The following is a 26,279-nucleotide window of genomic DNA, read 5'->3' on the forward strand; positions in this document are numbered from 1 at the left end:
TATTTTTATCGTATTGAATTTGCTTTGGAATTCATTGCTACGGGACATGTTGTTGATGAACAAACAACTACGGAAAATTGTTATGGAACAAACGATTACGGAATTTGGTACGAAACAGATTACTACGGAATTCGCTATGGAACAAATGACTATGAAATTTGCTACGGAACAGATGGCTACGAACTTTGCTATGGAACAAAAATCTATTGAATTTGCTATGAAAAATAGCTACGGAATTTGCAATAAAACTAAAATTGCAACGAAATAGATGTTGAAACTATCATAGCAAAATTGCTACGGAATTATAATTCCGTAGCTAAACATTTTGCTACAAGAAATAAAGCTACGGAGTCTAATTGATATATTGCGTAGCAAATTCCGTAGTTATTCAACTTTAGCTACGGAATTTCAGCTTTTTGCTATGAAATTTTTCCGTAGCTAAATTGGAATTTTCTTGTAGTGCTTGTTGTTTTATGTTTAGAGATACAAGAGTTTTTTAGAACATTATATATTTCATTTGATTGTAGAAATGGAGTATGTTAACCAAAGACATAGCAACATACTTTCATATATTCATTTATTATGGCACCCTACTTTCATTAAGCAATGACATTAGATATCGAATTGAAAGACAAACAAAGTAGAAGTTTTGGTTATCAAAATTACAACTCAACTCTTGCACCTTTACAACATATGCAACAAAATAACAATTTCTTCAATTTCCATCTTTTTATCTAGGAAACAACTCACATTTTCACAACTCCATTTTCATAATTCTCGTATTCCATATATACATCTTTTGATTTTTTAGCCCCGAAATTAATTTTTTTCCTAAACATACCACCATTAACTTCTTTCATGTGCTTTTGCTCAGGCATTTGGATTTCAAGAATGTAAAACATCAATAAAGATAAAACAGAAATAAAAATTGAGATCATAAGCCTTATTTAAAAAAAATAGAAATGAAATTAAAACTTTCGCCTCGGACTTTGATTGCAAGATGTGCATTATGTTGAAAGTTTTAGCTATTACCCATAGTCCATTTGACAAATTCCAAAAGCAGCCACTATAAATGACGTTTATTTTTGAAAAATAAAATAAATAAGTAAATAAAAAGAAAGAAAGAAAGTGGGTTGCATATGCTCTATGCAACAACGATGTTGTGAAATTATTAACAACATTTGAACCAATGGCAAGAAGGCTTCCATCCATCTTTAACTCAACCGATTTAATAGGCCCATATTCTAAACTATATCTGTTATTAGTCCTCTCTGGAATTGTCCAAATCCCACCTGTAAAATCTCTAGACCTAAATATTAAGCAACTAAAAAAATCATCTAATTTCTGCCATTTTTTGTCACAAGTTTTATATAAATCATAGTTACCAGAAACGCAGTATGGTACGGAGAACGAGGTACGGTACGGTACGGGGTTTGTGACATATAGTGTATCAGGTACCCGGGGGTGGGGGGAAGCTCATTTCGGTACGAACCGATACAGTGTATTGTATAGTCCGGTACAATGTTCCTAATTCTAAGACATTTCATAAAATATGTATACTATTACTTAACAATTTAACACTTCAAAGTTCAAACATGAAATATTGAATAACAAAAGTACCAATTATCAAAACAAGAACAAAAAAAATACCACAATTACTTCATCATAATACTTAATAACATAAATATTAAAATACCATAAACTAGTTTATCCGTAGCCTTTTTCCTCTTTCATTCTCCACATCTTCATCATCAAGGTTCTCCCACACCATTTCCTCTAGACGAGCACTTGAATATTTAATGTGATCACTTTCCGGATTGATGTCCCATTTTTTGTTAGGCCCGTCTTTGTAAGATTCTGAAAACCAGGACAAAAGTCTAATATTAGAGTGAATATACACGAGTTTATCCGCTCTTGGTCCATTTAAACGATTCCTTTTGATGCTATGTATATGAGAGTATGTACTCTAATTCCTCTCCGCCGGAGAGCTACTAATCGGCTACGAGAGGACTCATTTTGCCATGTCCGCCAGATCCGGAGTCTCCGCTCCATATGTTGCCCACGAATCAATCGCGTCCATAGTCACCACATCGGCTTGCGTCCCGGACAATGAATAGATTCCTTTCTTTGTGTGAAAGGTTGCAAATTGCTCTCTCAATTGTTTCTCTTCTTCTACACTCTCCAAAACAAAAATCAAATGCTTTCAAAACACCAACAATAACTTCTCTTTCTTCATTGGGAGGATTTCTTTTCATGCCTCCTGGTGCCAACTTTGCAAGATAATGCTTGTCATAATAGTTAGGATTTAAAACAAATCCTAAACAATGGAGGGGGATAGTCATCTTGTCCCACCTTTCGAGCACAATTTATTCAACTTTGGTGTAATACATTGAGACTTTATTGTCCCTCATAGTCATAGCCTCTTTGATTTAACCCATCATATTGTCCATTCGTTCATATGTTTCTGCCATTTTCAGGCCTTCACCATCACAAAAGTTTACCATGTAAATGATAGATTTAGTGACAACCAAAATGTGAGCAATATCATCCTAAAAATCTTCATCTTTAATTATATCTGCCCCTTTATTAACAAGTACCCGAGTGTGCTCATCCGCCTTGTTGACCCATTCCCGCCACGAGTTTACGACAATAGTAGTAGCAAGTGCTTCCGTACACTCGGTTAGTCTTTTCAACAATATGTAATGCGATGCAAATCATGTTTGTGCAACCTTCAAAAATTGCAATTTCAAGTTGTCTATAAAGAAAGCTAAGGCATGTGTGTGGTTTAAAAAAACATGACAATACCCTTACCTCTATTATATGTATAGGACAACCATTCAAATTGCTTCGCCATGTCTTTAAAAATCAAATTTAAAGAATGTACACAACAAGGGGACCAGAAAATATGTTTATATTCCTTCTGTATTTCCCGTACAACCGCCTTGCTATTCGCTGCGTTATCGGTTACAACTTGAATAACACTACTTGGACCAATCTCATCAATTGCTTGTCGAAGAAACTTAGCAATCTCCACCTCCATCTTCTCAATCCTCGAAAAGGCGTCATCATACATAAAAGTTGCACCTCGTGAATTTTGTGCAATAGCATTTATAAGTGGTTCACTTTTTACATTCGACCAACCATCCGAGATAACAGATACTCCTTGTGTTAACCACGTGTCTTTCACCAGATCAAGTTCTTTTGTAACGACGGAAATTTTCAAACACACATTTTTTTCTTTTTAAAGTCGCATACTTTTCATAACATATTGTATAAAATCTCATTTGTTTAATTTACAATACACAACTCCATGTTTGATTAATTAATAATCTAGGATCCTCAAAACATAACTCTTTCTCTGGTGTATACAATCAAGTCGGTGCCGCCCCGCGATCCTGAGAAACCTGAAACACATAACACATAACACGGTAAGCACGAAGCTTAGTGAGTTCCTCAAAATACCACATACATATAACTAGCCACTTGAGGCTATGGCTCTACGAGACCTTCTGGTCGATGTGTCTCAGTGGACCTTCCGGCTCCACAACTCTGGTAGACCTTCCGGTCCTACCCATGATGACCTTCCGGTCCTGCAGCTCGTTGGACCCTTAGGTCCGGTCTAGCTCGTTGGACCCTATGGTCCGGTCTGGTTGAGCCTTCCGGCCTCATATATCGTTGGATGGTTCGATCTGGTTGAGCCTTCTGGTGTAGCACCTAGTTCCTGGTACGTAAATCTTAATTGAGTATTTTTCCTTTTTAAGCCTTGGACTCGGCGAGTCATAGGTCCTACTCGCCGAGTAGGGACGGGACCCGGGACACGTTTAAGTTGGCGACTCGGCGAGTCACCGCTGTTGGATGAAACCCTAAGTTTCAGGGGTTTGCACCCTATTTAAACAACACATCCGCCCCAGGCCAACCCCCATTCACCCCCCAGAGCTCCCAACCCTCGTTTAAGCTTGTTCTTTGAAGATTTGAAGCATTTGTTGTGTGCTCTTGAAGGTTTTGAAGAAAAAGGGAAGTAGATCCAGAAGAAGGGAAGCCATCCAAGCACCATTGTGTTCTCTCAGCAGTTCCATTGAGGTATATCCCATTTTCCCCTATTTCTATGCTTAAGGCTTCATTTAAGATATTCTTGAGCCATTCCCCAAGCTTGTATGTGCATAATATTTCGAAATAAGTTGATTAGTCTCTAGATCCAAGCATAGTTGAGCTCCAGGAGCTCAGATCCACTACCTTTATGAGCCCATATTGCATATAAACCTTAGATCTACTCTTTTGGTGCATTTTGAACCCTAAAAACCCCATAGATGGATATTTACACGTAAAGTTGGAAACTTTACCTGTTATTCATGTCCTAGGAGCCCAGATCTACGAATGACATGGATTGGATTCGAGCAAAATTGCATTTTTAGCTCTTGCATGGAGCGCACTCGGCGAGTCGCTCATCTGACTCGGCGAGTCCAATCGCGAGTCTCCGAGTTTGTCCCCTTTTTGTTACGTCGAGTCAGGTGGTGAGTCCAGGAGGGACTCGGTGAGTTGGAAGCCAGAACTCACCCATAGTGGAACTCGGCGAGTCAATGCCCAGACTCGGCGAGTTCAAGGCAATCTCCTTAGATCAAGATCAGACTCGGCGAGTTGTTCATACAACTCGGCGAGTCACTGTATAACTTGTTCATCGGATGAAGATGAACTCGGCGAGTTGTTCATACAACTCGGCGAGTAGGATGAAGGACTTGAACATCAGTTTGGAAGGAGAACTCATCGAGTCGACGCCTAACTCGATGAGTAGAAACAGAATTCAGGACAGTCGTTTGGACATGGACTCAGCGAGTTGGCGAGTCAACTCGGCGAGTCGGGTCAACTGGAAGTTAACTCTGACTTTGACTTAGGGCATGATTAGGGGTAAAATGGTCATTTTACCCAAAGGTCAGTTAGCAGTTTTTGACTAAGGGTTTGGTGGGAATACAACCGGAGGATTTCCGGAACAGCAGCAGCAGTCAGACTATTCCCACGAAGATCAGAAGCTACTTCGAGGTGAGTTACCTTCTAGTAGCGGTGGGTCTAAGGCCACAATGTCGGCCCACCAGTAGGAGATGTATGATAGATGATTGTCTTTGTGATATCATCTAGGTTTTCTACTACCTGATATGTTATGTGCTAGCATGATATGTTGTATGTGATAGTAGTAGAGTTCGGTTGGTAGGACCAAAGGGTAGTCAGACACCCCAGATACGTCTGACAGTATGTGATGATATGTTTGCATGCTGGCTTGTTATGTTATATGCGATAGAGGTAGTAGGAAGGGACTAGTCCCCGAGTTCGGTTGTTAGGACCGAAGGGTAGTCAGCACCCCAGAATAGCTTGACATGGGTAGGTTAGCACCCCAGAATGGCTTTACACGGGTAAGACGACACCCCAAAATGGCCGCACGGGTAGTCGGCACCCCGAAATGGCCGTACCGGGTAGTCAGGCACCCCAGAATAGTCTGGCAGTATGTATGATATATATTGTATGGTATGTGGTACGATGGGGGAACTCACTAAGCTTTGTGCTTACAGTTTACAGTTTTGGTTTCAGGTACCTCTTCATCGAAGGGGAAGGAGCTGGCTCGGTAGCTGCACATCATGCACACACATTGGTTTCCGCATTTACTAGATTTCCTTGGGATTTATACTCTGATGTTTCGATTGGTTGTATGACTTGACTTTTGAACATGGTTTATGTTGTGATGTAGTTTGGTCAAACAATGTTTTTATTTATTAACATTTTCTAAAGTAATGTTTTAAAAAAGAAATTTTTGGACGTGAAAATTGGGTCGTTACATCCGGCCTCATAAATCGTTGGACCTTTCAGTCCGGTCTAAATAACTCATAGCATAATATCACATAGACAAGATGCATAACTCAAGTAAGCTCATAAGACCTTCCGGTCACACATAAATACCACTCTAGGTAACGTATAGTGAGAAGACTCACCTCGGTTAGCAGGTAACCGACAAGCACTCGGAAATCTTGGGCTAGCCTCTGCCTAATACATAAGACAAGCATCTCAATCATTATCTACCTTGTTACTCTTTACACTTTAAATCCTCTTTTCCTCTTTTGACCCTCAGGATGGGTGAAAGACCATTTTACCCCTCCTTGGCCCCACCTGCCCCTTACTGGTCCACTCATGAAGTCAACAGAAGTCAACCTGGGTCAACATTCCATGTTGACTTGACTCACCGAGTGCACACCTGTGACTTGCCGAGTCCCCTCGAATTTTCCATGATCTTCCTAGGGTCTGCTCAGCTCACTGAGTTGACTCCCAACTTGATGAGTCAACACTGGCCAAGACTACTGGGTCACACCGCTACAACTTGTCAAGTCATCCCATGGACTCGATGAGTCGGCTCCATTGGATTACTCACTCAGCCACCTGAGGTCAGATCTATAGCTCTAACTCATAGATCTCACATCCTACTACCCAAAAGTCGCATAAAGGTCCGATCTTGATGTCCATGCATGGTGTATTTTGCATTATAAACCATAAAAACTCCATTAATGGTTCCTAGCTTCAAAGCCCAATCATTGCTCCACCATGGCTTCCCACTTTCGGACTTTCTGGACCCTCCAAGGTCTAGATCTATGCTATCAGCTCATAAGAGGGGTTTGATGCATTCAAAACCCCACCAAGAAGGTAATACAGGCCCTAATCTACAAAAGAAAGATCTACTCAAATATGGAAGAAAGGGGTCCAAATTGATACCTCCAACTGATGCTCCTTGGTTGCAAATCGTGGATCTACAACCTCCTCTGGCCCCTTTGGCTTGAAACCTTCCTCTTTCTTGCAAGACACCCACCAAGAAGCTCAACATGACTCTCTTTCTTGCCCAAAGCACTCAGGAATCATTTAGGGTTCTCTCCTCTGAAGGGTAGCCGCAATAGGAGACCTTAAGTGCCTTTAAATAGGCCCATGTCTGATAGAATTAGGGTTTCTGCCAACAACGCTGACTCGGCAAGTCATCTCTCCAACTCGTCGAGTCCATTCATTATCCACATCCCCAAGTCGTGACCCTACTCGACGAGTTGAGGCAACAACTCGTCGAGTCCCTCCAAAATCCTTAAATTTAATAATTAAAACAATGTACTTGGTAAACCAGATGTTACATCTTTACCCACTTCTCTCACACATTGATTAAGCAACGATGTTCTAGCTTTTTCATATGAAGGTGGCTTTTAACCTTCCGGTGCTTTCTTAATAGCTTGAATCATTTCAAGGAATTGTGGGTTTCGTAACACATTAAACAGAATTCCATTAGCACACAATCCTCGAAGTATCTTCATGTCAACCTCCTCTCTCTCTCTCTCGAGCATCTTAAATGCATCTTCAATCCTTCTTTTTGAAGCTGAGTTCTTTAAGAGCAATGAATTCTTCAATGATTTGGCAGCAACACCATTCTTTTCCGCTTCTTTCACCCTATTATCTAGAATGTCATAATACGGGTTAATTTTAACAAGAACCGGACACCTTTTGATCTCAGTTGTTTTCTACACAGGAGGTCCAAAAAAGTGAACATGGATTCGAGTATAAGAGCTGATATATTTTCCTTTATAGTAGTTACAAGTCCAACGTTTAGAACCTCCACTATTCTTGTTGTTTCCTGGAACTTCTTCATATGTACCTTCTTCATGGAGTACTTTTCTTGGATCTTTTTCAACATTGCTTTTTTGAGGCTGTTTGTTGCACCTCATCACCAACATGGATTGTTGTTTGATCTTGGGTCTCACTAATGTGAGTGCCTTTTGTTTCACTGTTGGAATGAATTGGCTGAGTCTGAGACTCTGAATTTTTTTCTTCCAAATGCCATTCTTCATAATCGGTGTAACACCTGATTCCCGGTGCGCATTTAATTTAAGAATTCTATATTTCCTCTGGGACTCAACGAGTTGCTAGCCCCACTTATCGAGTAGGGTCACGATCCGCAAGTATTTTAAGTGACCTACTCGACAAGTCGGGAGACCGACTCGGAGAGTAAGTGCTATTTGAGGGAAACCCTAAATCTGAGGGTTTGCACCTTATTTAAACGTCTTATTGCAGCCTCCATTTTCCCATATGCTCCCAGAACACCTCTAATCGAAATGCTAACCGCTTTGAGTGATCGAAGGTCATTTTTGGTGCTTTTGGGTGGTTGTGAGGCTTGGAAGGAAGGAGGAAGCTTGGGAATTCGAGTTGGGGCTTGTAGATCTAGAGATCTTATTCCATTTTCAGCTCAATCAAGGTAAATGCCCCCTGTTTTGGTCTTTCTTTTGGCTGTTCATCTTTAGGGCTTAGATTTTGGGTGCATTTAGGGCTTTCTAAGCCATTTCCAGATTTGTGATGGGATTCATGGAGTTCTACTTTCATATCGGAGTCATTGGAGGGGTCTCATGGCATGAAGGTGCCAATTTTGTGGCCATGAGAGCCCCATGCACATTGTAGAACACCTTTTATGGATTTTTGAACCAAAAACCCCATGCATGTGCACCAAGTTTGGAACTTTACGTATAAAATGGACATTAGGAGGCCAGATATATGGTTTTGATGTGTTAAGACCCATTTAAATCGATTGTATAGTATTGGTCAAGGATGGACTCGCCAATTTGTTCTTGGGACTCGGCAAGTCGAGGCGTAATGACCGCCGAATCCATTTTGCGAATGGACCAGTTGTTAGGGAGGGGAGTCCCGTGGATGTTTAGACGCGAAAAAGGACCCGAGAACCATGGGACTCGACGAGTGTATGAGTAGACTCGGCGATTCCATGGCAATCTCCCAACGTTTGAAGATGAACTCGACGAGTTGTTCATACAACTCGGCGAGTCAAGGGCAGGACTTGTTCATAGAATGGTAATGAACTCGACGAGTTGTTCATACAACTCGACGAGTCAGAAGAAGGCTCATTCGGAGTTATTTTAGAAGGAGAACTCGTCGAGTCGTGGCCAAGCTCGATGAGTTGAGGCGTGAAGAAGGCTAGATGAAAGGATAGGGACTCGACAAGTTGGTGACCCAACTCGGCGAGTCGGGTCAACTGGAAAATGACTTTGAGTTTGAATTGGTCAGGGGTAAAATAGTCATTTTACCCCAAGAGTAGTTATCAGTGTCTGATTAAGTAATTTACAGATTTATAGCCAGAGGACTGCCGGAGCAACAGTCAGACATCTACAGATCAACTTTTCAGCAGTCAACCTTGCGAGGTGAGTTACCTTCCAGTAGCGGTGGGTCTACGGCCACAATCCCGACCCACCAGTAGGAGTTGTATATTAGATGATCGTCTTTGTGATATCATCTAGGTTTGCTACTACCTGATCTGTTATATGCTGGCATGATATGTCATATGTGATAGTAGTAGAGTTCGGTTATTAGGACCGAAGGGTAGGTTAGGCACCCCAGATATGTCTGACAGTATGTGATGATATGTTTATATGTTGGCATGATATGTTATATGCGATAGTGGTAGTAGGAGGGGAATAGTCCCCATGTTCGGTTGTTAGGACCGAAGGGTAGTTCAGACACCCAGGATATGTCTGATGTTATGTTTATGTTATGATATATGTGATAGTAGCAGTAGGGGTGGAATAGTCCCTGAGGGTCGGTTGTTAGGACCGATGGGTAGGTCAGCACCCCAGAATGGCTTGACACGGGTAAGTCAGCACCCCATAATGACTTAACATGGGTAGGTCGACACCTCAAAATGGCCGTACCGGGTAGGTCGGGCACCCTAGAATGCCCGACAGTATGTATGTTATATGATTGTATGGTATGCGGTACGATGGGGGAACTCACTAAGCTTCTTGCTTACAGTTTATAGTTTTGGTTTCAGGTAACTCTTCAGTGAAGGGGAAGGAACTGGCGTGGTAGCAGCACATCATATACACACGCATTGGTTTTCCGCACTTGAGATATTCTGGGATTGTACTCTGACATGTTACTATTTTATGATTTGGGTTTTCAGACATGATATATTGATTCACGAAATGATATATTTTTACGTAATTTTCTTATGAATGTCTTTATAATCAGTTAAAGAATAATGAAAATTTTGGACTCAAAATTTGGGATGTTACAATCGGATACACAATTTGTAGTGAATTCTTCAATTAATGTCTTGATTGTAGCCAAATCTTCCTTCGTCATTGGTCCTTGGAAATCAAGGAGTTGCTCGTAGTCACATTTATCCTATCGTAGAAAATAGAAACTTCTTGTTGAACATTGAAATCGTGTTGTGGGCCTTTCCTTAGCTTTCCTTTGTACATATCCCATGCTTTGTGTAAAGACTCGCCATCGTTTTGAAGCTTAGATATCTTCTTTTTAAGCTTAGCTATCTTCGAGGGGGGATGAATTGCTCATTGAAAGCATTGCAAAGGCTAGTCCAAGTTCTAATCGTTCCCGGTGCAAGTGACTTCAACCATACTTTTGCATCACCTGTAAATGTCACCAGAAGCATCCTGAGTAGCACCACATCTCTTGAAACATTTGGCACATGGAAGTAGTTGGCAATGTCTAACACTTCATCAATGTTTTTGAAGGAGTCTTCAAGAAAATGGAATATCCTTGAGCATCGAGAGAATATGTCCCTTGAGCTCAAAGTTCGTCATTGTTGAAATTTTTGGTGGAACAAGGCTCGATCCGTTGTCATCACGCATCTGCTTCTTGTATTCTTCCATCGTCGTTCTTGTAACACCCGCCATCTCTTCTACCTCGATTTTGAATTCGTCTTCTGAATCGTCCTCGGTTCCTTCCTCGTAACCAATGCCCTTCTTATATGGAGTCTTGTCAAAGCTTTCAAAACCCTTAATTGCTACTTGATTCGTTGACCTTTTTATCCTCTTCTTGTGGAACTTGGATTCTAGATCGTCAAGTAGGAGCACAATCTTAGAATTTGATCCCTTTGTCATATATCACCGAAACAAACCAAAACAAAAGCGTAAAAACAAACTAAAAAGCAAATAAATGAAAATTTGAAAAATGACTCTTCTCACGTCGTGACAGGTCCTGTTCACGACGTGAACACTGTAAGAACAGAAAAAAATTATTTAAATGCATAAACTTAGCTTGTTTTGGTTGTTATCCCAAAAAAGGATCGATTAACCTAAAACCATTAAATTAACAACTGAAATAAGTTGTTACATAGCAATGACGCCAAAAACTTGATGTGCAAAAATATACCTATCGGTTTTAAATTTATAACCTAACAAAACTTATCTACTGGTACACCTATAGGCAGTGTACCTAATCAATCTATAACATTGAAAAGTAAGTCGCATATCAATCACATGGAACAATATTTAGCTAATAAAATAACTACTAAAAATTAATCTAAAACAATAAATAAAATAAGGGTTATATCTGATTTTGCAAGTTCACATTAACTTAACTATTTAATTAACTCAAAACTAAACAAACAACTTTACTAAAAATGATTGTAATAAAGATAATGAAGACACTTGTCCTTTAACTTTGAATCTCCATTTACCAATCTACAAATTATTAAAAATCTTGATCCGATCATACACAAGTGGACACATATTTGTTTTCACCAACTCATTTTCAAGTTTTTACTTTGCTAATGTACTACGTTTACAATGTATGATAGTTGCATATTAATAGTATGAAGTTGTAAAAAAATTATATTTAGAGGCTCCAACCTTCCTTACCGACATGAACAAGTCCTAAATGGGACAAACCTGTTTTCATAACTGGGGCGACAAATTTTTTGAACACTGCAAGAATTGTCTACTAGGTATAGTTTTGCAAAAAAAAATAAATAATAATAATAAATAAAAGAAAAATTGGTGATTAGAAACGATCTAAAGCAAACAACCGAGACTCGTTGGGTTCTAAGTTCGTCATTGGCACATATATTTAGTGGCGGGACCAGAAATTTTAATTAGGGATGAGTGTGGGAAGGAACCGGTACCGACCCGTCCCGTTCCCGATTTCCCGAATACCGAATTTGATCGAAAGTTAATCCCGAGTACCAAACCGAATTAACATCACCGGTACCGGTACCGGGAATGGTACCGGTACTCGGTACTAGTACCGGTACCTGTGATACCAATTCCCGAATTTCATGTATTTGGAGTACCAAGTACTGTCCCGTATTTTTAAATTCGGTACGGTTCGGTACCGGTTCCGGTACGGGATCGGGATTTAGGACAAACTGCTCATCCCAAATTTTAATACGGGGTACAAAGATAATCGAAATTTAAAATAACATTTGAACAATCAAAATCTACATAAAAACATGAAACCTCTTGAAGCTGTAATTTTTAACAAAAGTTTTCGAATGGATGGTAGAATACCGATCTTGTTATTGTCTTTAAACTCTTGACAACAATCACTTTGATTAATGAGAAGAAAAAAAAAACGGACAGCAAGATTTAATGTTTCGAGTTGGGGGTGCAAGGTAGTTAAACTTACTTACATATAGATACTAATATATAAATTTTATTTCGGGTACAATTGTACCCCCAACACTCTATCTAGCTCCACCACTACCACCGCATATATTTACAGGTAATACTCCACTATAATGTTCAAATTACCGATCTTTTATTGGGTAAGAACGTATCAATGCTTGTTTGATTCAATTTTTAAAATGTATTTCTATATTATTTATTTAATAATATTAATAATAATGAATTTATAAAATAACATATTTATTTATATATTTAATAAAATAATAATAAAAGAAATAATAAGATTACTTTGTCGAAAATCTTAATATTTTGAATTCATAAATTAAAAAAAATATTTTTATCGGTTTTAGGACATTTTTCTAAAAAAATAATAATCTGATATTACTAGTATTTATATAAGGGCAAAGAAGTAATTTTAGACTCTGGATAAATGATACAATCATATCAAGGCTAATGGTCCCATGTAGACGTCCACATTATGTCCATCCAGTATTTATGCTCCAGTGCTTCGCGGGACTGGGTCCGAACCGCTGACTCTGCCCATCAGATTTACAGGGCATTCTTCCTTAAATCGTAACAACCGTTAGATCTTAATCCAACGATCACCACAGCGCGTCCACTATTGTCATCCCAAATCTGTGCGCCACCTAACTCACTCTCTCCTCCTTCCTCTCCGCAACCTCTCTCGCCGGTGAAACGAGAAAACGAAACCCTAACGACGACGGCGATCATCTTTTAGCCTTTACCTTCCGGTCAAGCAAAGGTACATATGCATATATACATACACACATATATACGCATATTCCTGTATTTGTTTATAGATTATATGTTCCGACTTGCATATATTTGAAGGAAACTGTATAATCTGACGAAATTTATGCATAATTTGACGATCAATTTGATATAGAATGGTAACATTTGATCGAAGAATATGATACCAAAAAATGGATGGTGAAAAGTAGTCTTACTTTTTTTTTTTTTTTTCCAACTCAATTGTTTAATGTTCCTGCATATTCTTCATATAATTATAATTAATTAAAGACGTCAGAATTTTCTGTTCAGAGTCAATTAATCTTGTCAAGTTTGAAATTATAGAGTGATTCAGCTCATATGACACTCAGAAGTTAATTTGTAGTCTGCAAGTGAAATTGAACATTGCAAATAATTAATTAAAAATTAAGAAGGATTAAACTTCAGCTTAGATATGTTTTTGAATCTTCTTCTCTTACTTACGATATTTCGAGTTGGTGCTTTATACATTTAACCTCAGAATCATGGAATATCCCCCTAGGGCCTATCATAGTTGGTTCCTGGATAGTAAGTAGCAGAAATGGTTGGAAAATAATCCTTTTGCACTATGAATGATGGCATATCTGCAATCTTTTTTAATCTGTGTTTACACTTGTATGCACACATACATAATTATGTATAATTGTATATCATCAAGGTTTAAGAGTCTTTTGGATCCTGTTGTAGGTTTTGGTTCTCTTTGTGATAAAGACTAGGCTTTTAACAGAGGGTGACTTTCATAAAGTTGAATAGAAGAACATGATAATGAAATGAAACTGAAAGTAGGTGATAACGTTTTCTTTGTTACTTACAAAAGGGTCCACTCATTTAATGATATGATTCCTGTAATATTATCAATGGGCAAACTTCTTTATATACTAATCCTCTGTCTAATGTGTCAATGCTATACTAAATTCCCCTTAAAGTGAATCTTAGAATACAAATAAGATCAGAAAGACCATCATAAGAGCAAACAAAGCAATGCCTTTTGTGACAGCAAACCCTAAAATGTCATAATGAAACAACTTAGCAAAACCTCCATAACTTTGTTAAACTTTTCATCTCAGTCCATTCATTGTAAACATGATTGCTATTTTGATGCTAAATTCATCATATTGAAATCATATTTCGCAGAAATTCCTCTAGTAATTTAATCATCATGATAAGATGATATTTGGTTTGTATTTAACCCATCTTATTTTCAGGAAATTCCTCTATATTACTTGTTACAATGATCAAAACCAAACTACTAGCAAATGGGAATCTTTTATGTTTCAAGATTGGAATTTTGGCACGGATGTTGTAGTGATGAGGGTGGAAGAGGATAGAATGGGACAACATGGTGTTGCCTTTGACCAATATAACGATTTCAATAATGGACCCGACCCAGACCCACCCGGGATTCCCACACCACACGATAAATCCCGGGATTCCCGCACCTCACGACCAAGAAAACGTAGTGTTCCTAGCGGTGTCATGTACCTATCCGTGGACGGAAACCGGATTCCCCCCGAAACATCCCGCAGTTCTCGAACCCCGGAATCAAAGATTCCGGATTCCATCACCAATTCCGCTCGTTACACAACTAGCAAACGTTCACTAGGTCGAGACGCCCAAAACCTACTCGATTACTTCCGAAAAATCCAAGCCGAAAACCCGGGTTTTTACTACGCGATACAGCTCGATGAAGATAACCGTATGGGAAATATATTTTGGGCGGATGCAAGGTCAAGAACTGCTTATTCCCATTTCGGTGATGCAGTTACACTAGACACAATGTATAGAGTCAAACAATACAAAGTCCCATTTGCTCCTTTTACCGGGGTCAACCACCATGGTCAAACGATTCTCTTCGGTTGTGCATTGCTTCTAGATGAATCCGAATGTACATTCACATGGCTTTTCAAGACCTTTCTTGCAGCCATGAATGACCGGGCCCCGGTTTCCCTAATCACCGACCCCGAGAAATCGATCCAAGATGCGGTTTCACAAGTTTTCCCGGGAACCCGTCATTGTATTAACAAATGGCATGTGTTAAGAGAAGGTCACGAAAGATTAGCTCATGTTTGTCATATTCATCCGAATTTTCAAATCGAGCTGTATAACTGTATAAACATGACCGAAACAATCACGGAGTTTGAATCCGCGTGGGATTTCATCCTCGATAGATACGATCTTAGAAGAAACGATTGGCTTCAATTATTATATTCCGTTCGACACCAATGGGTCCCGGCTTATTTTCGCGACACATTTTTCGCGTTCAATAACGTTTTCGAAACCTCGTTTTTTGATGGATATGTAAACGAACACACAACGGTTCCCATGTTCTTCAGACAATATGAAAGAGCTTTAGAGAATTCATTCGAGAAGGAAATCGAAGCCGATTTCGACACGATTTCCACCACCCCGGTGTTGAGAACCCCATCACCTATGGAGAAACAAGCTGCGAATTTATACACGAAAACAATATTTTCAAAGTTTCAAGAGGAATTAGTCGAAACATTTGTATATACTGCAAATCGGATCGATGGAAATGGTGATGTGAGTACTTTTCGTGTTGCGAAATTCGAAGATGATCAGAAATCGTATCTTGTTTCGTTTAACGTGAGCGAGTTACGCGCGAATTGCAGTTGTCAGATGTTCGAGTATTCCGGGATTCTTTGTAGACATATTTTGACTGTTTTTACAGTGACAAATGTGCTCACGTTTCCATCACATTACATTATGAAAAGGTGGACACGGAATGCGAAAAGTGGGAATTTGTTGCAAGAATCAGGAAATGGGAACGAGTCGTTAGGTGTTCGTTACAATTTTTTGTTGCGGGAAGCTGTGAAATTTGCTGAGGAAGGGGCGGTTGCTCCGGATACTTTTACGGTGGCGGTTGCCGCCCTGAGAGATGGCGGGAGGAAGGTGGCTGCCGCCAAGACAAATGTGGCGAGTTTTGCTCCGGCGAATTCACAGGTGAGTGTGATTGGTTATGATAACAGGAAAATGAATTCTACATCGGATATGACACCTTTGTTGTGGCCAAGACAAGATGAAGTGACAAGAAGGTTTAATCTTAATGATGGTGGTCTTTTGGGTCAACCTGTTACGGATTTAAATCTCCCGCGTATGGCTCCAGTTTCCTTAAGGCGTGATGATGCACATCATGACAACATGGTATGATATGTTTTATTGTATGATATTTTTCTTTTTGGGATATATGATTGTTTCATCTTTTTCCCAATCTATGCAAGAAAGTTGTATTTAACCGGTTGAAACTTTAGGTTTTTTTTTTTTTTTTTTGCTTATTTAGTGTATTTTGTGACTCACAGGTGATTCTTCCTTGTCTTAAGTCGATGACATGGTTAATGGAAAATAGAACTTTGCCTCCAGCAAGCAGAGTAGCTGTCATAAACCTGAAGGTATGCTCATATATATATATATATATATATATATATATATATATATATATATATATATATATATATATATATATGTATGTATGTATACACACGTACATACATACATATACTGATGATATACATGTGCTCATGTATATGTCTATATGTCTAAACTTATAAATGCATAGAAGCATACATACTTACATATATGCGTGTATGTGTGTATATATACATGCAAATATATCCATATCCATACAAATAATGTGTGTGTGTGTGTTATGTAGACCCTATTTATAAGAGGTAGAGCAGCAAAAGACTAAAATCTGTGCATTTTTTTTGTAAAATCTCCCAAATCAGAATAATTTATAGATAACAGGGGAATCAAAAGAGACTATCTATTTGCATTTCTTAGAGGTGATTTATTATGATACCCAATTGATTCCTATTAATTGAAAATAGAAAAGACTAAACTACCCCTACCAGGATCTTAAGTGACTTTATTAACAGTATTTGTGTATTTAGACAAGTTAAAAGAAGTAGAGAACAATTAAAACACGGATATAAGATGCATTTCTGATGTCAATCCAAAAAATATGGAACAAGGTGGGACAGAGACATGCTCATCTGCGCAAAAAGACAAAAATGCCCTCTTCATCCTCATGATTGAGAATAGCCTTAGAAAAGCTTGTCCGGTCTTCTCTCTTGTAACATGAATAGAATCCATGGTGCTTTCCTTTGTTTAACTGATTATTTCTGATATTTTAAGGTTTTGTTATTTGCAGTTGCAAGATTATAGAAGGACACCCGCAAGTGAATCGGAGGTTAAGTTTCAGCTTTCAACAGTTACACTAGAGCCAATGTTGAGGTCAATGGCTTACATCAATGAACAGCTATCTGCTCCTGCTAATAGGGTTGCTGTTATTAATTTGAAGGTATGAAAAATAATGTTTTGTTTTGTTTCCATTTATCTGTTAATTAAGCAGCCTACTTTCATATCTTCCTATTACAACACACATTAAACTTTGAAAAATCCACTCAGTTATCCACATACAAAGTAATTTTCAGTGCCATAATTGAGTAGTAGATTTTTCAATGCAATGCTTTAATAACAAGAAAACAGGAAGTACAAAGAAAGAAATGCTAGTCAAACATATGAATGGAAGTAGGTTGTTATTTCTTGCATTTATCCATATATAACATGAAGATTTAGAAATTTGACATATTTATCTGTTGTTATTATGTGTTTCCAGCTTCAAGATACGGATACTAGTACAGGAGAATCTGAGGTGAAGTTTCAGGTGTCTAGGGACACATTAGGTGCCATGTTGAGATCAATGGCTTATATCCGTGAGCAGCTCTCAAATGCAGTAAGCTTTATGTTCCTTCATTTTAAAATTATGTTCTGTTTTTGCATTTACTATTGACGAGAATATTCTAATGGAATCAAACATGAATATATTTTTCAGGCTGAATCAGCATCAGAGATTCCATCAAAGAAACCAAGAAAATAGAACCAACTATTTTTTTCTTCTGTTCTATAAACATCAACAATTGAGCCACTATTTCTTCACAGTTTTGCAAGTATTAATGACCATCAACTAAAGTTCTTGCAAACTGTGGAATGTGTTAGTTAATTGGTGGTCTTTTTTGTTTTTAGAGGTAAATTAGTTTTTAATTTTCATGGTCTTTTGTTACTAGATACTAAAAGCATTGAGAGATAGAAGAAAAAGTGTTGTAGGTTGTTAGGTGAATTTTCGTCCATTGATGCTGTGATTTATTGTATATACTTTTTGATGATATAACGCTCTTTAGAGGAGTTGTTGATAATAGTAATATGTTCATGTTTGTTAGCTTTTCAATGGGGTTGAAAGATATTTGTTTGATTATTAGTAAAATTAAAAAATAAATTTGTTTGATTATTTTTGTCGGTCTTCAGCTTGAGTTAGACACCTGTCTTCAAATCCATCCGGAGTTGAGGAGAAATCAAAAAACGTTGTTGCTTCAAAAGATGTAGGGTGGTTGGGGATTGATAGTTTATATGTGATGAATCGTGCTCTTTTAGCTAAATGGCATTGGAAGTTTTTCAGTTAGCTAAATGCTCTTAGTCATATGTTACATACAAGATTTTATACTATTTTTGGGTTAAAGTGCTTAAAGCCATAAATGGTTTGGCACGAGATAATCTGATATGGCCTATGGGTAATTATATGGTAAAAACGAGCGAATAGTTTATTTGAGAATAAATGACTTGGAACGAGTTCTCTTGCTAGTAGCCTGAGATTATATGGTTTAAAAACTCATAAAAATCGGTTGGTGTCTACATCTCTACATACTATCACATGGCTTTTGGGTGTGGAATTGGAAGCATCATGGAATGGATGGAGAAGATTCAAGGAATCACCAAATTCTCTTGAAAATGTGGATCCGTGGATATAAGATTGGGATATCTCCGTAAAAATCCAAATATTTTGACAAAATTTTAATTAAGTTCTAAATTTTATTTTTTGAACAAAAAAGTCCTGAATTTTTCATCTTTTGAATTGAAAAGCCCAAGAAACCGATTCATTTATTCATTTTAGTCCTTTTTGACTTGTTCAGCAGGTCATGAGGCTAAATTGTTATTTTCTCGAAAATAATGAGACTTTTTTAAAGATTTCGTCAAAATTTTTATATAATTTATAAACATATTTTTTTACATATCTATATCTATTTTTACGTATTTGTGTATTTTTTTTCAAGTTTTTATATGTATATATTTACGTATTTTTATGTATTTTAAATGTATAAACGTATTTTTTACTTATTTATATGTATTTTTAACCATTTTACATATTTTTATGTATTATTTTTTATGTATTATGTATTTTTACGTATTTTGTATTTTTTAAGCTTTTTTATATAGATGTTTATGTATTATAAATGTATAAACGTATTTTTTTACATATTTATATGTATTTTTAAGTATTTTAAATATTTTTATGTATTTTGATGAGTTTTTTTATGTGTTACGTATTTATATGTATTTTTATGTATTTATGTATTTTTTTAAAAAGTTTTTATATAGATGTTTATGTATTTTAAATATATAATTGTATTTTTTTTATATATTTATGTATTTTTTTGCTTCAAGTCGTCTTCACCATTTCATCCAATCATACAACTTCTTCGAATATGTCTAGATGGTTTTCCTACATACTTACATTTTTTAAGCTTTTCCCATTAGTTTATCTTGAAATTAAACATCAAATGGGAAAAGCTTAAAGTATATGGGTATATAGTAAAATCATCTAAACATATATGAAAAAGTTGTGCAAATTAGATGAAATGGTGAAGACGACTTGAAGTAAAAAATAAATAAACACGTAAAAAATAATACGATTAAACATTTATAATACATAAAAATATATAAACATCTATATAAGAAAACTAAAAAAAATACATAAATACGCAAAAATACATAATACATAAAAAAACACATAAAAAATATGTAAAATACTTTAAAAAATACAAATAAATACCTAAAACAATATGTTTATACATTTAAAATACATAAATATACAAAAACATTTATATAAAAAACTTCAAAAAATACATAAATACATAATACATAAAAATACATAAAAAATATGTAAAATATTTAAAAATAGATATAAATATATAAAAAATATATTTATACATTTATAATACATAAGCATCTATATAAAAAGCTTAAAAATACATAAATACGTAAAAATACCTATAAATACATAATACATAAAAAATAACACATAAAAATACATAAAAAAATATGTAAAATGATTAAAAATACATATAAATAAGTAAAAAAAATATGTTTATACATTTAAAATACATAAAAATATACAAATATATACATATAAAAACTTTAAAAAATACACAAATATGTAAAAATAGATATAGATATGTAAAAAATATGTTTGTTAAAAAAAATAGATTACTCAAAACTTTTAGTTTCTTCTTAAACCCTACTTTTTGGTTTAATTGGTTCAGTTTTTTTTTTTTTTTTTTTATACATCTTGAAACTAACCATGACCAAATCAAATAATGTTTCGTTTAATCGGTTGTGGTTAATTCGGTTATGCTTTATTTGGTTCGATTTACCAGTTAAATCGAATAAAATTTCGTATATATAAAAATATTAAACTAAAAGAAAAAAAAAAAACATTCCAAAATTTTACCAAGTGAAAAAAAATACACTAATACATAACATATTGTATATAATTTTTCACTATGTTGTCTTGAAATTTCATTTTAGGTATACAAGTTGTAGAGACCGGTTAATATAACTTGAGTCGTATATGAAAAAGATAAAATCATCGACGGTTAATTGACATTTGGTTAATTAGTTATTGCTTTTTAATATAATATATAAACAATTATAGATTTATAATGGTTAATAATTACATAATGATTAAAGAAAATATTTTTTTATTAATTGATCTATTAATTAAAATACAAAATGTTAATTTATAGACATAAACTATAAAAATATATATTAATTAAAAAGCTTAATCGGTTTTTTTTTTCAGTTTAACTAAAATAATGAAAATTTATCCAAAACCAAACCAAAGAAGATATTCTCATTTGGTTAACCAAATAAACCAAACATCATTTGGTTCGATTCAGTTATTCGTTTTCGTTTTTTTTATCGCACCCCTAACTGGAATCGGTAAAATGTAAGTTTAAGGTGGTGGAAGTAGAATCTAAGCTACTTAGATATTAAAATTTTCCAATGTTATTTAAACAATTTATTTATATGGGTGATTGTATTTTTGACATAAAAATTAGAGTTTGTAATTTATTGTAGTAATTTTTTTATATTGTTTACATTTGGATTTTAAATGAGTTAAACAAGTTCAATCCATTTTGTTAAAAGGTTGAAATGGAAAAAATTAACAGACTCAATGTTAACTCATTTATTTAACAAATTGTGTTGGGTGTGTTGAAAATATCAAAAACATTTAATTAAATATGTTTGGATGCTTGAGATTTTCAACCTATTTCGGAAATAACTCAGATCCAACCTCAAATGGATTAAGCCCAAACCAAACCCATTACTAGCTTTAACTTTATCTTATTCGGGTTTTTGTTTCTTATTCCCTCTATTCAAATGACAGGAATTCGGTTGTGGGTTGTGGTCAAATTGACCGGATGAGGGAACTCCGATTAAAATTAATATTTTTGGATGGAAAGTTGGATTCCATAGGTTGTATACACTAGCTAATTTGGATCGTTGGAGGTATAGTGGCAAACTACTTTTATGTCTGGTTTGTGAGCATATTTTGTATCAAGTGAGCTTGTGAAGAAAGCATGGCAACAAGTGGTCATGTGTGGGAGGGAATTGATTCCCTATGCCTACTAATTTATCGACAGTGTTAGGATTTTGGACGACGATGTGAAGCTCAAGATTTCAAAAAGGCATCGTTGTGAAGGAATTTAAACTTTTATACCTTTATGCTAACTTCAGTACTAGATTCTAAATATATGTTTTTATAAAGTGTTTTTCGACTTGTTTACATGTTCGTTTTCTACATTCAGAAATTTCTCACATCACATTCTCTAGTTCCTAGAAATTTGTATTTTCACAGGACAACTCCACGCTCGTTTTCACTTGATAACAATCTCGTCTTGTTCAAAAGAATACAAATAAGTTGATTCTGATTATATACGTAAACTTAACGATCAAAAAAAAAAAAAATTCAAGTGTAGATAGAACAAACGAGGTTGGTGAACTAAGCTTATATATTAGCATTCTCATCACCTTATGCAATAAAGCAAATTTTGACACAAACTTCATATGTTTGAGAATCAGATGTAAGCAAGCAACCCAAATCAAGTCAATTGCAACCATAATACAACAGAGCTTGTGCACTGGATAACTTAACAATGCATATTAATTAATCGTTATACAGACATGAATGTGATCAGAAGGATTTCTTTTCATAAGACACAAGACCATGAACTCCACCTTCCACCTGTGCTGCCCCTGTTCGCACCTAAACAAAAGTCAAAAACATAAATACAGTTAATGACCAAATTTGTTTTTGGGACGAAAATCGTCCGCTTTCGATTATTTAGGGTAAAAAAACGATAATTGGAAAAAGGTTTTGGTATACCTCAAGCCTTAGGACTCCAGACCTCAACAAATCATGAGCTGATTGCAATGAAGAAGCACCAAGATCTTGGAAACCTTGTTTCACTGCTTGCATGGTGTAAGGAATAAACTTTAACACAGAACCTTTATCTGCAACTGCTCCAACAACCCCTTGAGCAATCTTCATTTTGGCAGTGTCACCAAGGTAACGTGCGTCACTTCCTTTTGTCATTGCTTCTAGAGATCCCATTCCTCGGTATTTTTTGACCCGTTGACCACCCTGGTTGACCAAAACGAGAAAAAAAAAAAGGACTTAATCTGGTAAGTTATATATATGGGTGTTTTCTTTTTGCTTAATAAATTTAAAATTGAAAGTTAACTTAACCTACCTGATTTGTATAAGCTCCAGGAGCTTCAGTACTTCCTGCTAAAAAGCTCCCCATCATGACAGTTGATGCTCCTAAAGTCAAAGCTTTGACTATGTGTCCAGAATTTGAAATCCCACCATCAGCAATCACTGGGATACCACTTTTTGCAGCAACTGATGATACCTTGTACACTGCAGTTGCCTGCAATAAATAGAAATAGCAACCTACTTTCATTCATTTGTCACTATTACTTTTAATTATTTTCTTATTAAGGCATTGTACTTTAAAATTTCGACCCAAATTATTATGCCAGTGAAAATTGCTTTGTACTTCAATGGCATCTCAAATGCACTATTTTACACTTTTGGCCCAAGTTGTAAACTTTGTTACAAATTTGGTCTGATTTGTTTTTTACAAATTTGTCCAAATTTTTTTTTTTTTACAGCTTTTTAAAATTAAAGACTTTTTGCACAAAATCTTTTACAAATGTTTTTACACTTTGTACAACTTTTTACATAATTTTTTACAAGCCTTTTCAAACTTTTTTACAGCATAGGAAGGTTGGAAACGTAAGAAAAAGGTTTCAGACATTTGAAACAGACGTAAAAATGTTTAAAAAGGATGATTTCTTTTTAGAGGTTTTAGAAAAAGATTCAAAAAGTTTTTTACAACATATGTTTTTTATAAGCTTCAAACCTTTTGAACTTTTTTACTTATAATTTTTCAACATTCCTAGGTTGTATAAAAAGGATTTTAAATTAGTTTAAAAGGGTTAGTAAAAAAGTTAAAAATGTTGTAAAAATAAGTTTAAAAATGGTATAAAATAACTTTAAAAAGTGTTAAAAGCATTTAAAAAGGTTGTATAAAAAGCTGCAATTTTTTTTTATAAAGGTTCTGAAACAATTTGTACAAAAGTTGTAAAAGAAGTTTAAACAAGGTTGTAAAAAGTCTAAAAAAAGTTTGTGCAAAAACTTTTAATAATTTAAAAGATATTGTAAAAAAAAAAAAATAAATAAAAAAATAAATAAATAAAAAAAAAAAAAAGTTCGGGGCAGATTTGTAAAAAGAAAATGGACCAAATTTGTAGCAAAGTTTAAAACTTGGTCCCCACTTGAACCAAAAGTCTAAATATCTAACTTGTAAATTGTAATTGCAACTTGAAGACCATTTGAATAGTTTGTTACATAAAATCAGTGATAACTCTATATTTAAGTTGTAAGTACAAAATAGTCCATCTTTTATTGTGACTTATGATTTAGTTCTTGTTGCAACAAATAGTGTTAATCAGGAAATAGCAACGTCCTTTCCTTTATTTGTCTTATAGCACCCTTTCATTTCCTTTCTTCTATTTGTCTTATAGAACACTTTCATTTCGTTGTATTATAGAATTGCACTTTGATAATCTACCCAATTATAGCAATGTCATTCAAATACAAATCAAATTTAGTGCTATAATGAGGTAGACTATACAGAGTACAATGCCTTAACAAGGAAAAACAATCGAAGTACAATGTTGTTGATGCTATAATAAACAAATAAACAGAAGTATGTGGCTAATTCTTCCATTTAGGCATTTAGCCCAAAATATACCAGTTTGGATGAGCAAATTACAAGTGAAAGGTGAAGAAAAACAATAAAAGCATCAAATTTAAGCTGATAGTTTTCAAACATTACCTGTCCCCTGCCAACAGCACAAACTTCTTGAGTAGTACAAATCGAACCAGACCCCATTCCAACTCTCAACCCATCAACTCCAGCCTGAATCAAGTTCTGGGCTTGATTCATCGTAACCACATTTCCACCAATCAAATCCAACTCAGGAAACATCTTTTTAGCATACTTAATCATCTCAATCTGATAAATCGAGTTTCCTTGTGAACTATCGATCACAATCACATTAGCACCAGCTTTAACAAGATGTTCTAATCTCTGTTTATCACTCTCCCTCGTCCCAATGGAAGCTCCGACCAAAAACTCCCCATTTTCTCCAACAGAAGGAAGGCCCGACTTTGGGAACCCTTTAATCCTCTCTACATCCCACTTACTCACCACATCTATCACCTCCCCTTCGCCGCTCACCAAAGGCACAAAATCCATCTCCTTCGTAGCTAAATACCCAGCAACATCTTCGAACTTATACGTATTCGGCAACGTTACCACGTTCTTCTGCATATAACTTGAAATCCTAGCTTCCTTATCAGCTAAACCCTCCCAAGTTAACTTATCAACAACGCCTAACAGCTTCTTATCACTTTTGGATCCGTTTGTGGTAATAAAAACGCAAGGGGAGGAATCGAAAACAGAACCAGATGAAATGGAATCATCCGGTGACAAAAACGGGATATCGGATGATGCGAAAGGGATACGGTGGGATTTGGCGGAGCGGATTAAGGATGACTGCTCAGAAGCGGTGTTATTGGAGTGGATGATTCCTATACCACCTAAAGCCGCCATAGAAACAGCCATGGATGCTTCGGTGACGGTGTCCATCGGAGAAGCAACACATGGTACAGAGAGGTTTATGTTACGAGAGAGTTTCGTGTTTAGCTGAACGGAGTCGGATGGGAAGTCGATATAGTGAGGGAGGAAGATAACGTCATCGTAGGTGTAAGAATATCCTTGGTTGAAGAGCCTGGTTGCCGGAAAGCCATCCTCCATATCTCCCGCGGTGGTCATGGTTGCCTGCGGTGGCGTTGTTAGGGTTTTAGATATAAACCAATAGACGAAATACAGATGGGTTTTGAAGGTTAGTTGGCTAGTAGCTACCGTATGGAACCAGATTTTATCAATTTATAGAACTAGGGCTTCTTTTTGGCGTGACATATATATAAGCGCTAAAAAGTAGGGACAAAAGAAACCGAACCGATGGTGCAATTCGAAAACCGACAGATTAGGGTTGGGTTTGGGATCGGTTAATCGGGGTTGGGATCGGGATTGGTATGTTTTTAGAAAATTTTCGAAGGTTTGGTTACGGGAATGGTAAACAAAATATCCGAAACCGAAACCAAAACCCGTTACCTGAAACCATTCATATGATTATATATATATATATATATATATATATATATATATATATATATATATATATATATATATATATATATATATATATATATATATTAATTTCCTTGAGCTATCATCTTTTATGTGAATGATTTAAATATAATTTCTTGAGATAGCTTCTTGT

The 26,279-nt window shown here is 35.9% G+C and overlaps 2 protein-coding genes across 2 annotated transcripts; one reads left to right on the forward strand and one right to left on the reverse strand.

Moving 5' to 3' along the window:
* The first annotated feature begins 12,927 nt into the window (after positions 1–12,927).
* FRS3 (FAR1-related sequence 3) lies at positions 12,928–18,471 on the forward strand. Its single transcript, XM_078986255.1, has 6 exons — positions 12,928–13,200; positions 14,432–16,388; positions 16,544–16,633; positions 17,395–17,544; positions 17,863–17,979; positions 18,079–18,471. Exons 2-6 carry the CDS (start codon positions 14,496–14,498, stop codon positions 18,121–18,123), a joined length of 2,295 nt encoding a protein of 764 aa, XP_078842381.1. The 5' UTR covers positions 12,928–13,200; positions 14,432–14,495; the 3' UTR covers positions 18,124–18,471.
* A 3,974-nt stretch (positions 18,472–22,445) lies between these two features.
* Positions 22,446–25,879, reverse strand: LOC145037571 (inosine-5'-monophosphate dehydrogenase 2-like). The gene is made up of 4 exons (XM_078986257.1): positions 24,767–25,879; positions 23,114–23,293; positions 22,747–23,004; positions 22,446–22,626 (listed from the first exon to the last, which is right to left on the reverse strand). Exons 1-4 carry the CDS (start codon positions 25,766–25,768, stop codon positions 22,555–22,557), a joined length of 1,512 nt encoding a protein of 503 aa, XP_078842383.1. The 5' UTR covers positions 25,769–25,879; the 3' UTR covers positions 22,446–22,554.
* Positions 25,880–26,279: the final 400 nt, after the last annotated feature.

This window comes from Lactuca saligna, chromosome 3 (assembly GCF_052625555.1).
Source record: "Lactuca saligna cultivar CGN05327 chromosome 3, ASM5262555v1, whole genome shotgun sequence".
Taxonomy (NCBI): domain Eukaryota; kingdom Viridiplantae; phylum Streptophyta; class Magnoliopsida; order Asterales; family Asteraceae; genus Lactuca; species Lactuca saligna.

Excerpts from the sequence above, each read along its gene's own strand:
- FRS3 (XM_078986255.1), top strand. The coding sequence starts at position 14,496 with ATGTTTCAAGATTGGAATTTTGGCACGGATGTTGTAGTGATGAGGGTG. Across the intron at positions 16,389-16,543 it reads ATGCACATCATGACAACATG|GTGATTCTTCCTTGTCTTAA; the intron begins GTATGATATGTT and ends TGTGACTCACAG. Across the intron at positions 17,980-18,078 it reads GTGAGCAGCTCTCAAATGCA|GCTGAATCAGCATCAGAGAT; the intron begins GTAAGCTTTATG and ends TATATTTTTCAG.
- LOC145037571 (XM_078986257.1), bottom strand. The coding sequence starts at position 25,768 with ATGACCACCGCGGGAGATATGGAGGATGGCTTTCCGGCAACCAGGCTC. Across the intron at positions 23,294-24,766 it reads GTGCTGTTGGCAGGGGACAG|GCAACTGCAGTGTACAAGGT; the intron begins GTAATGTTTGAA and ends TATTTATTGCAG. Across the intron at positions 22,627-22,746 it reads CTGGAGTCCTAAGGCTTGAG|GTGCGAACAGGGGCAGCACA; the intron begins GTATACCAAAAC and ends ACTTTTGTTTAG.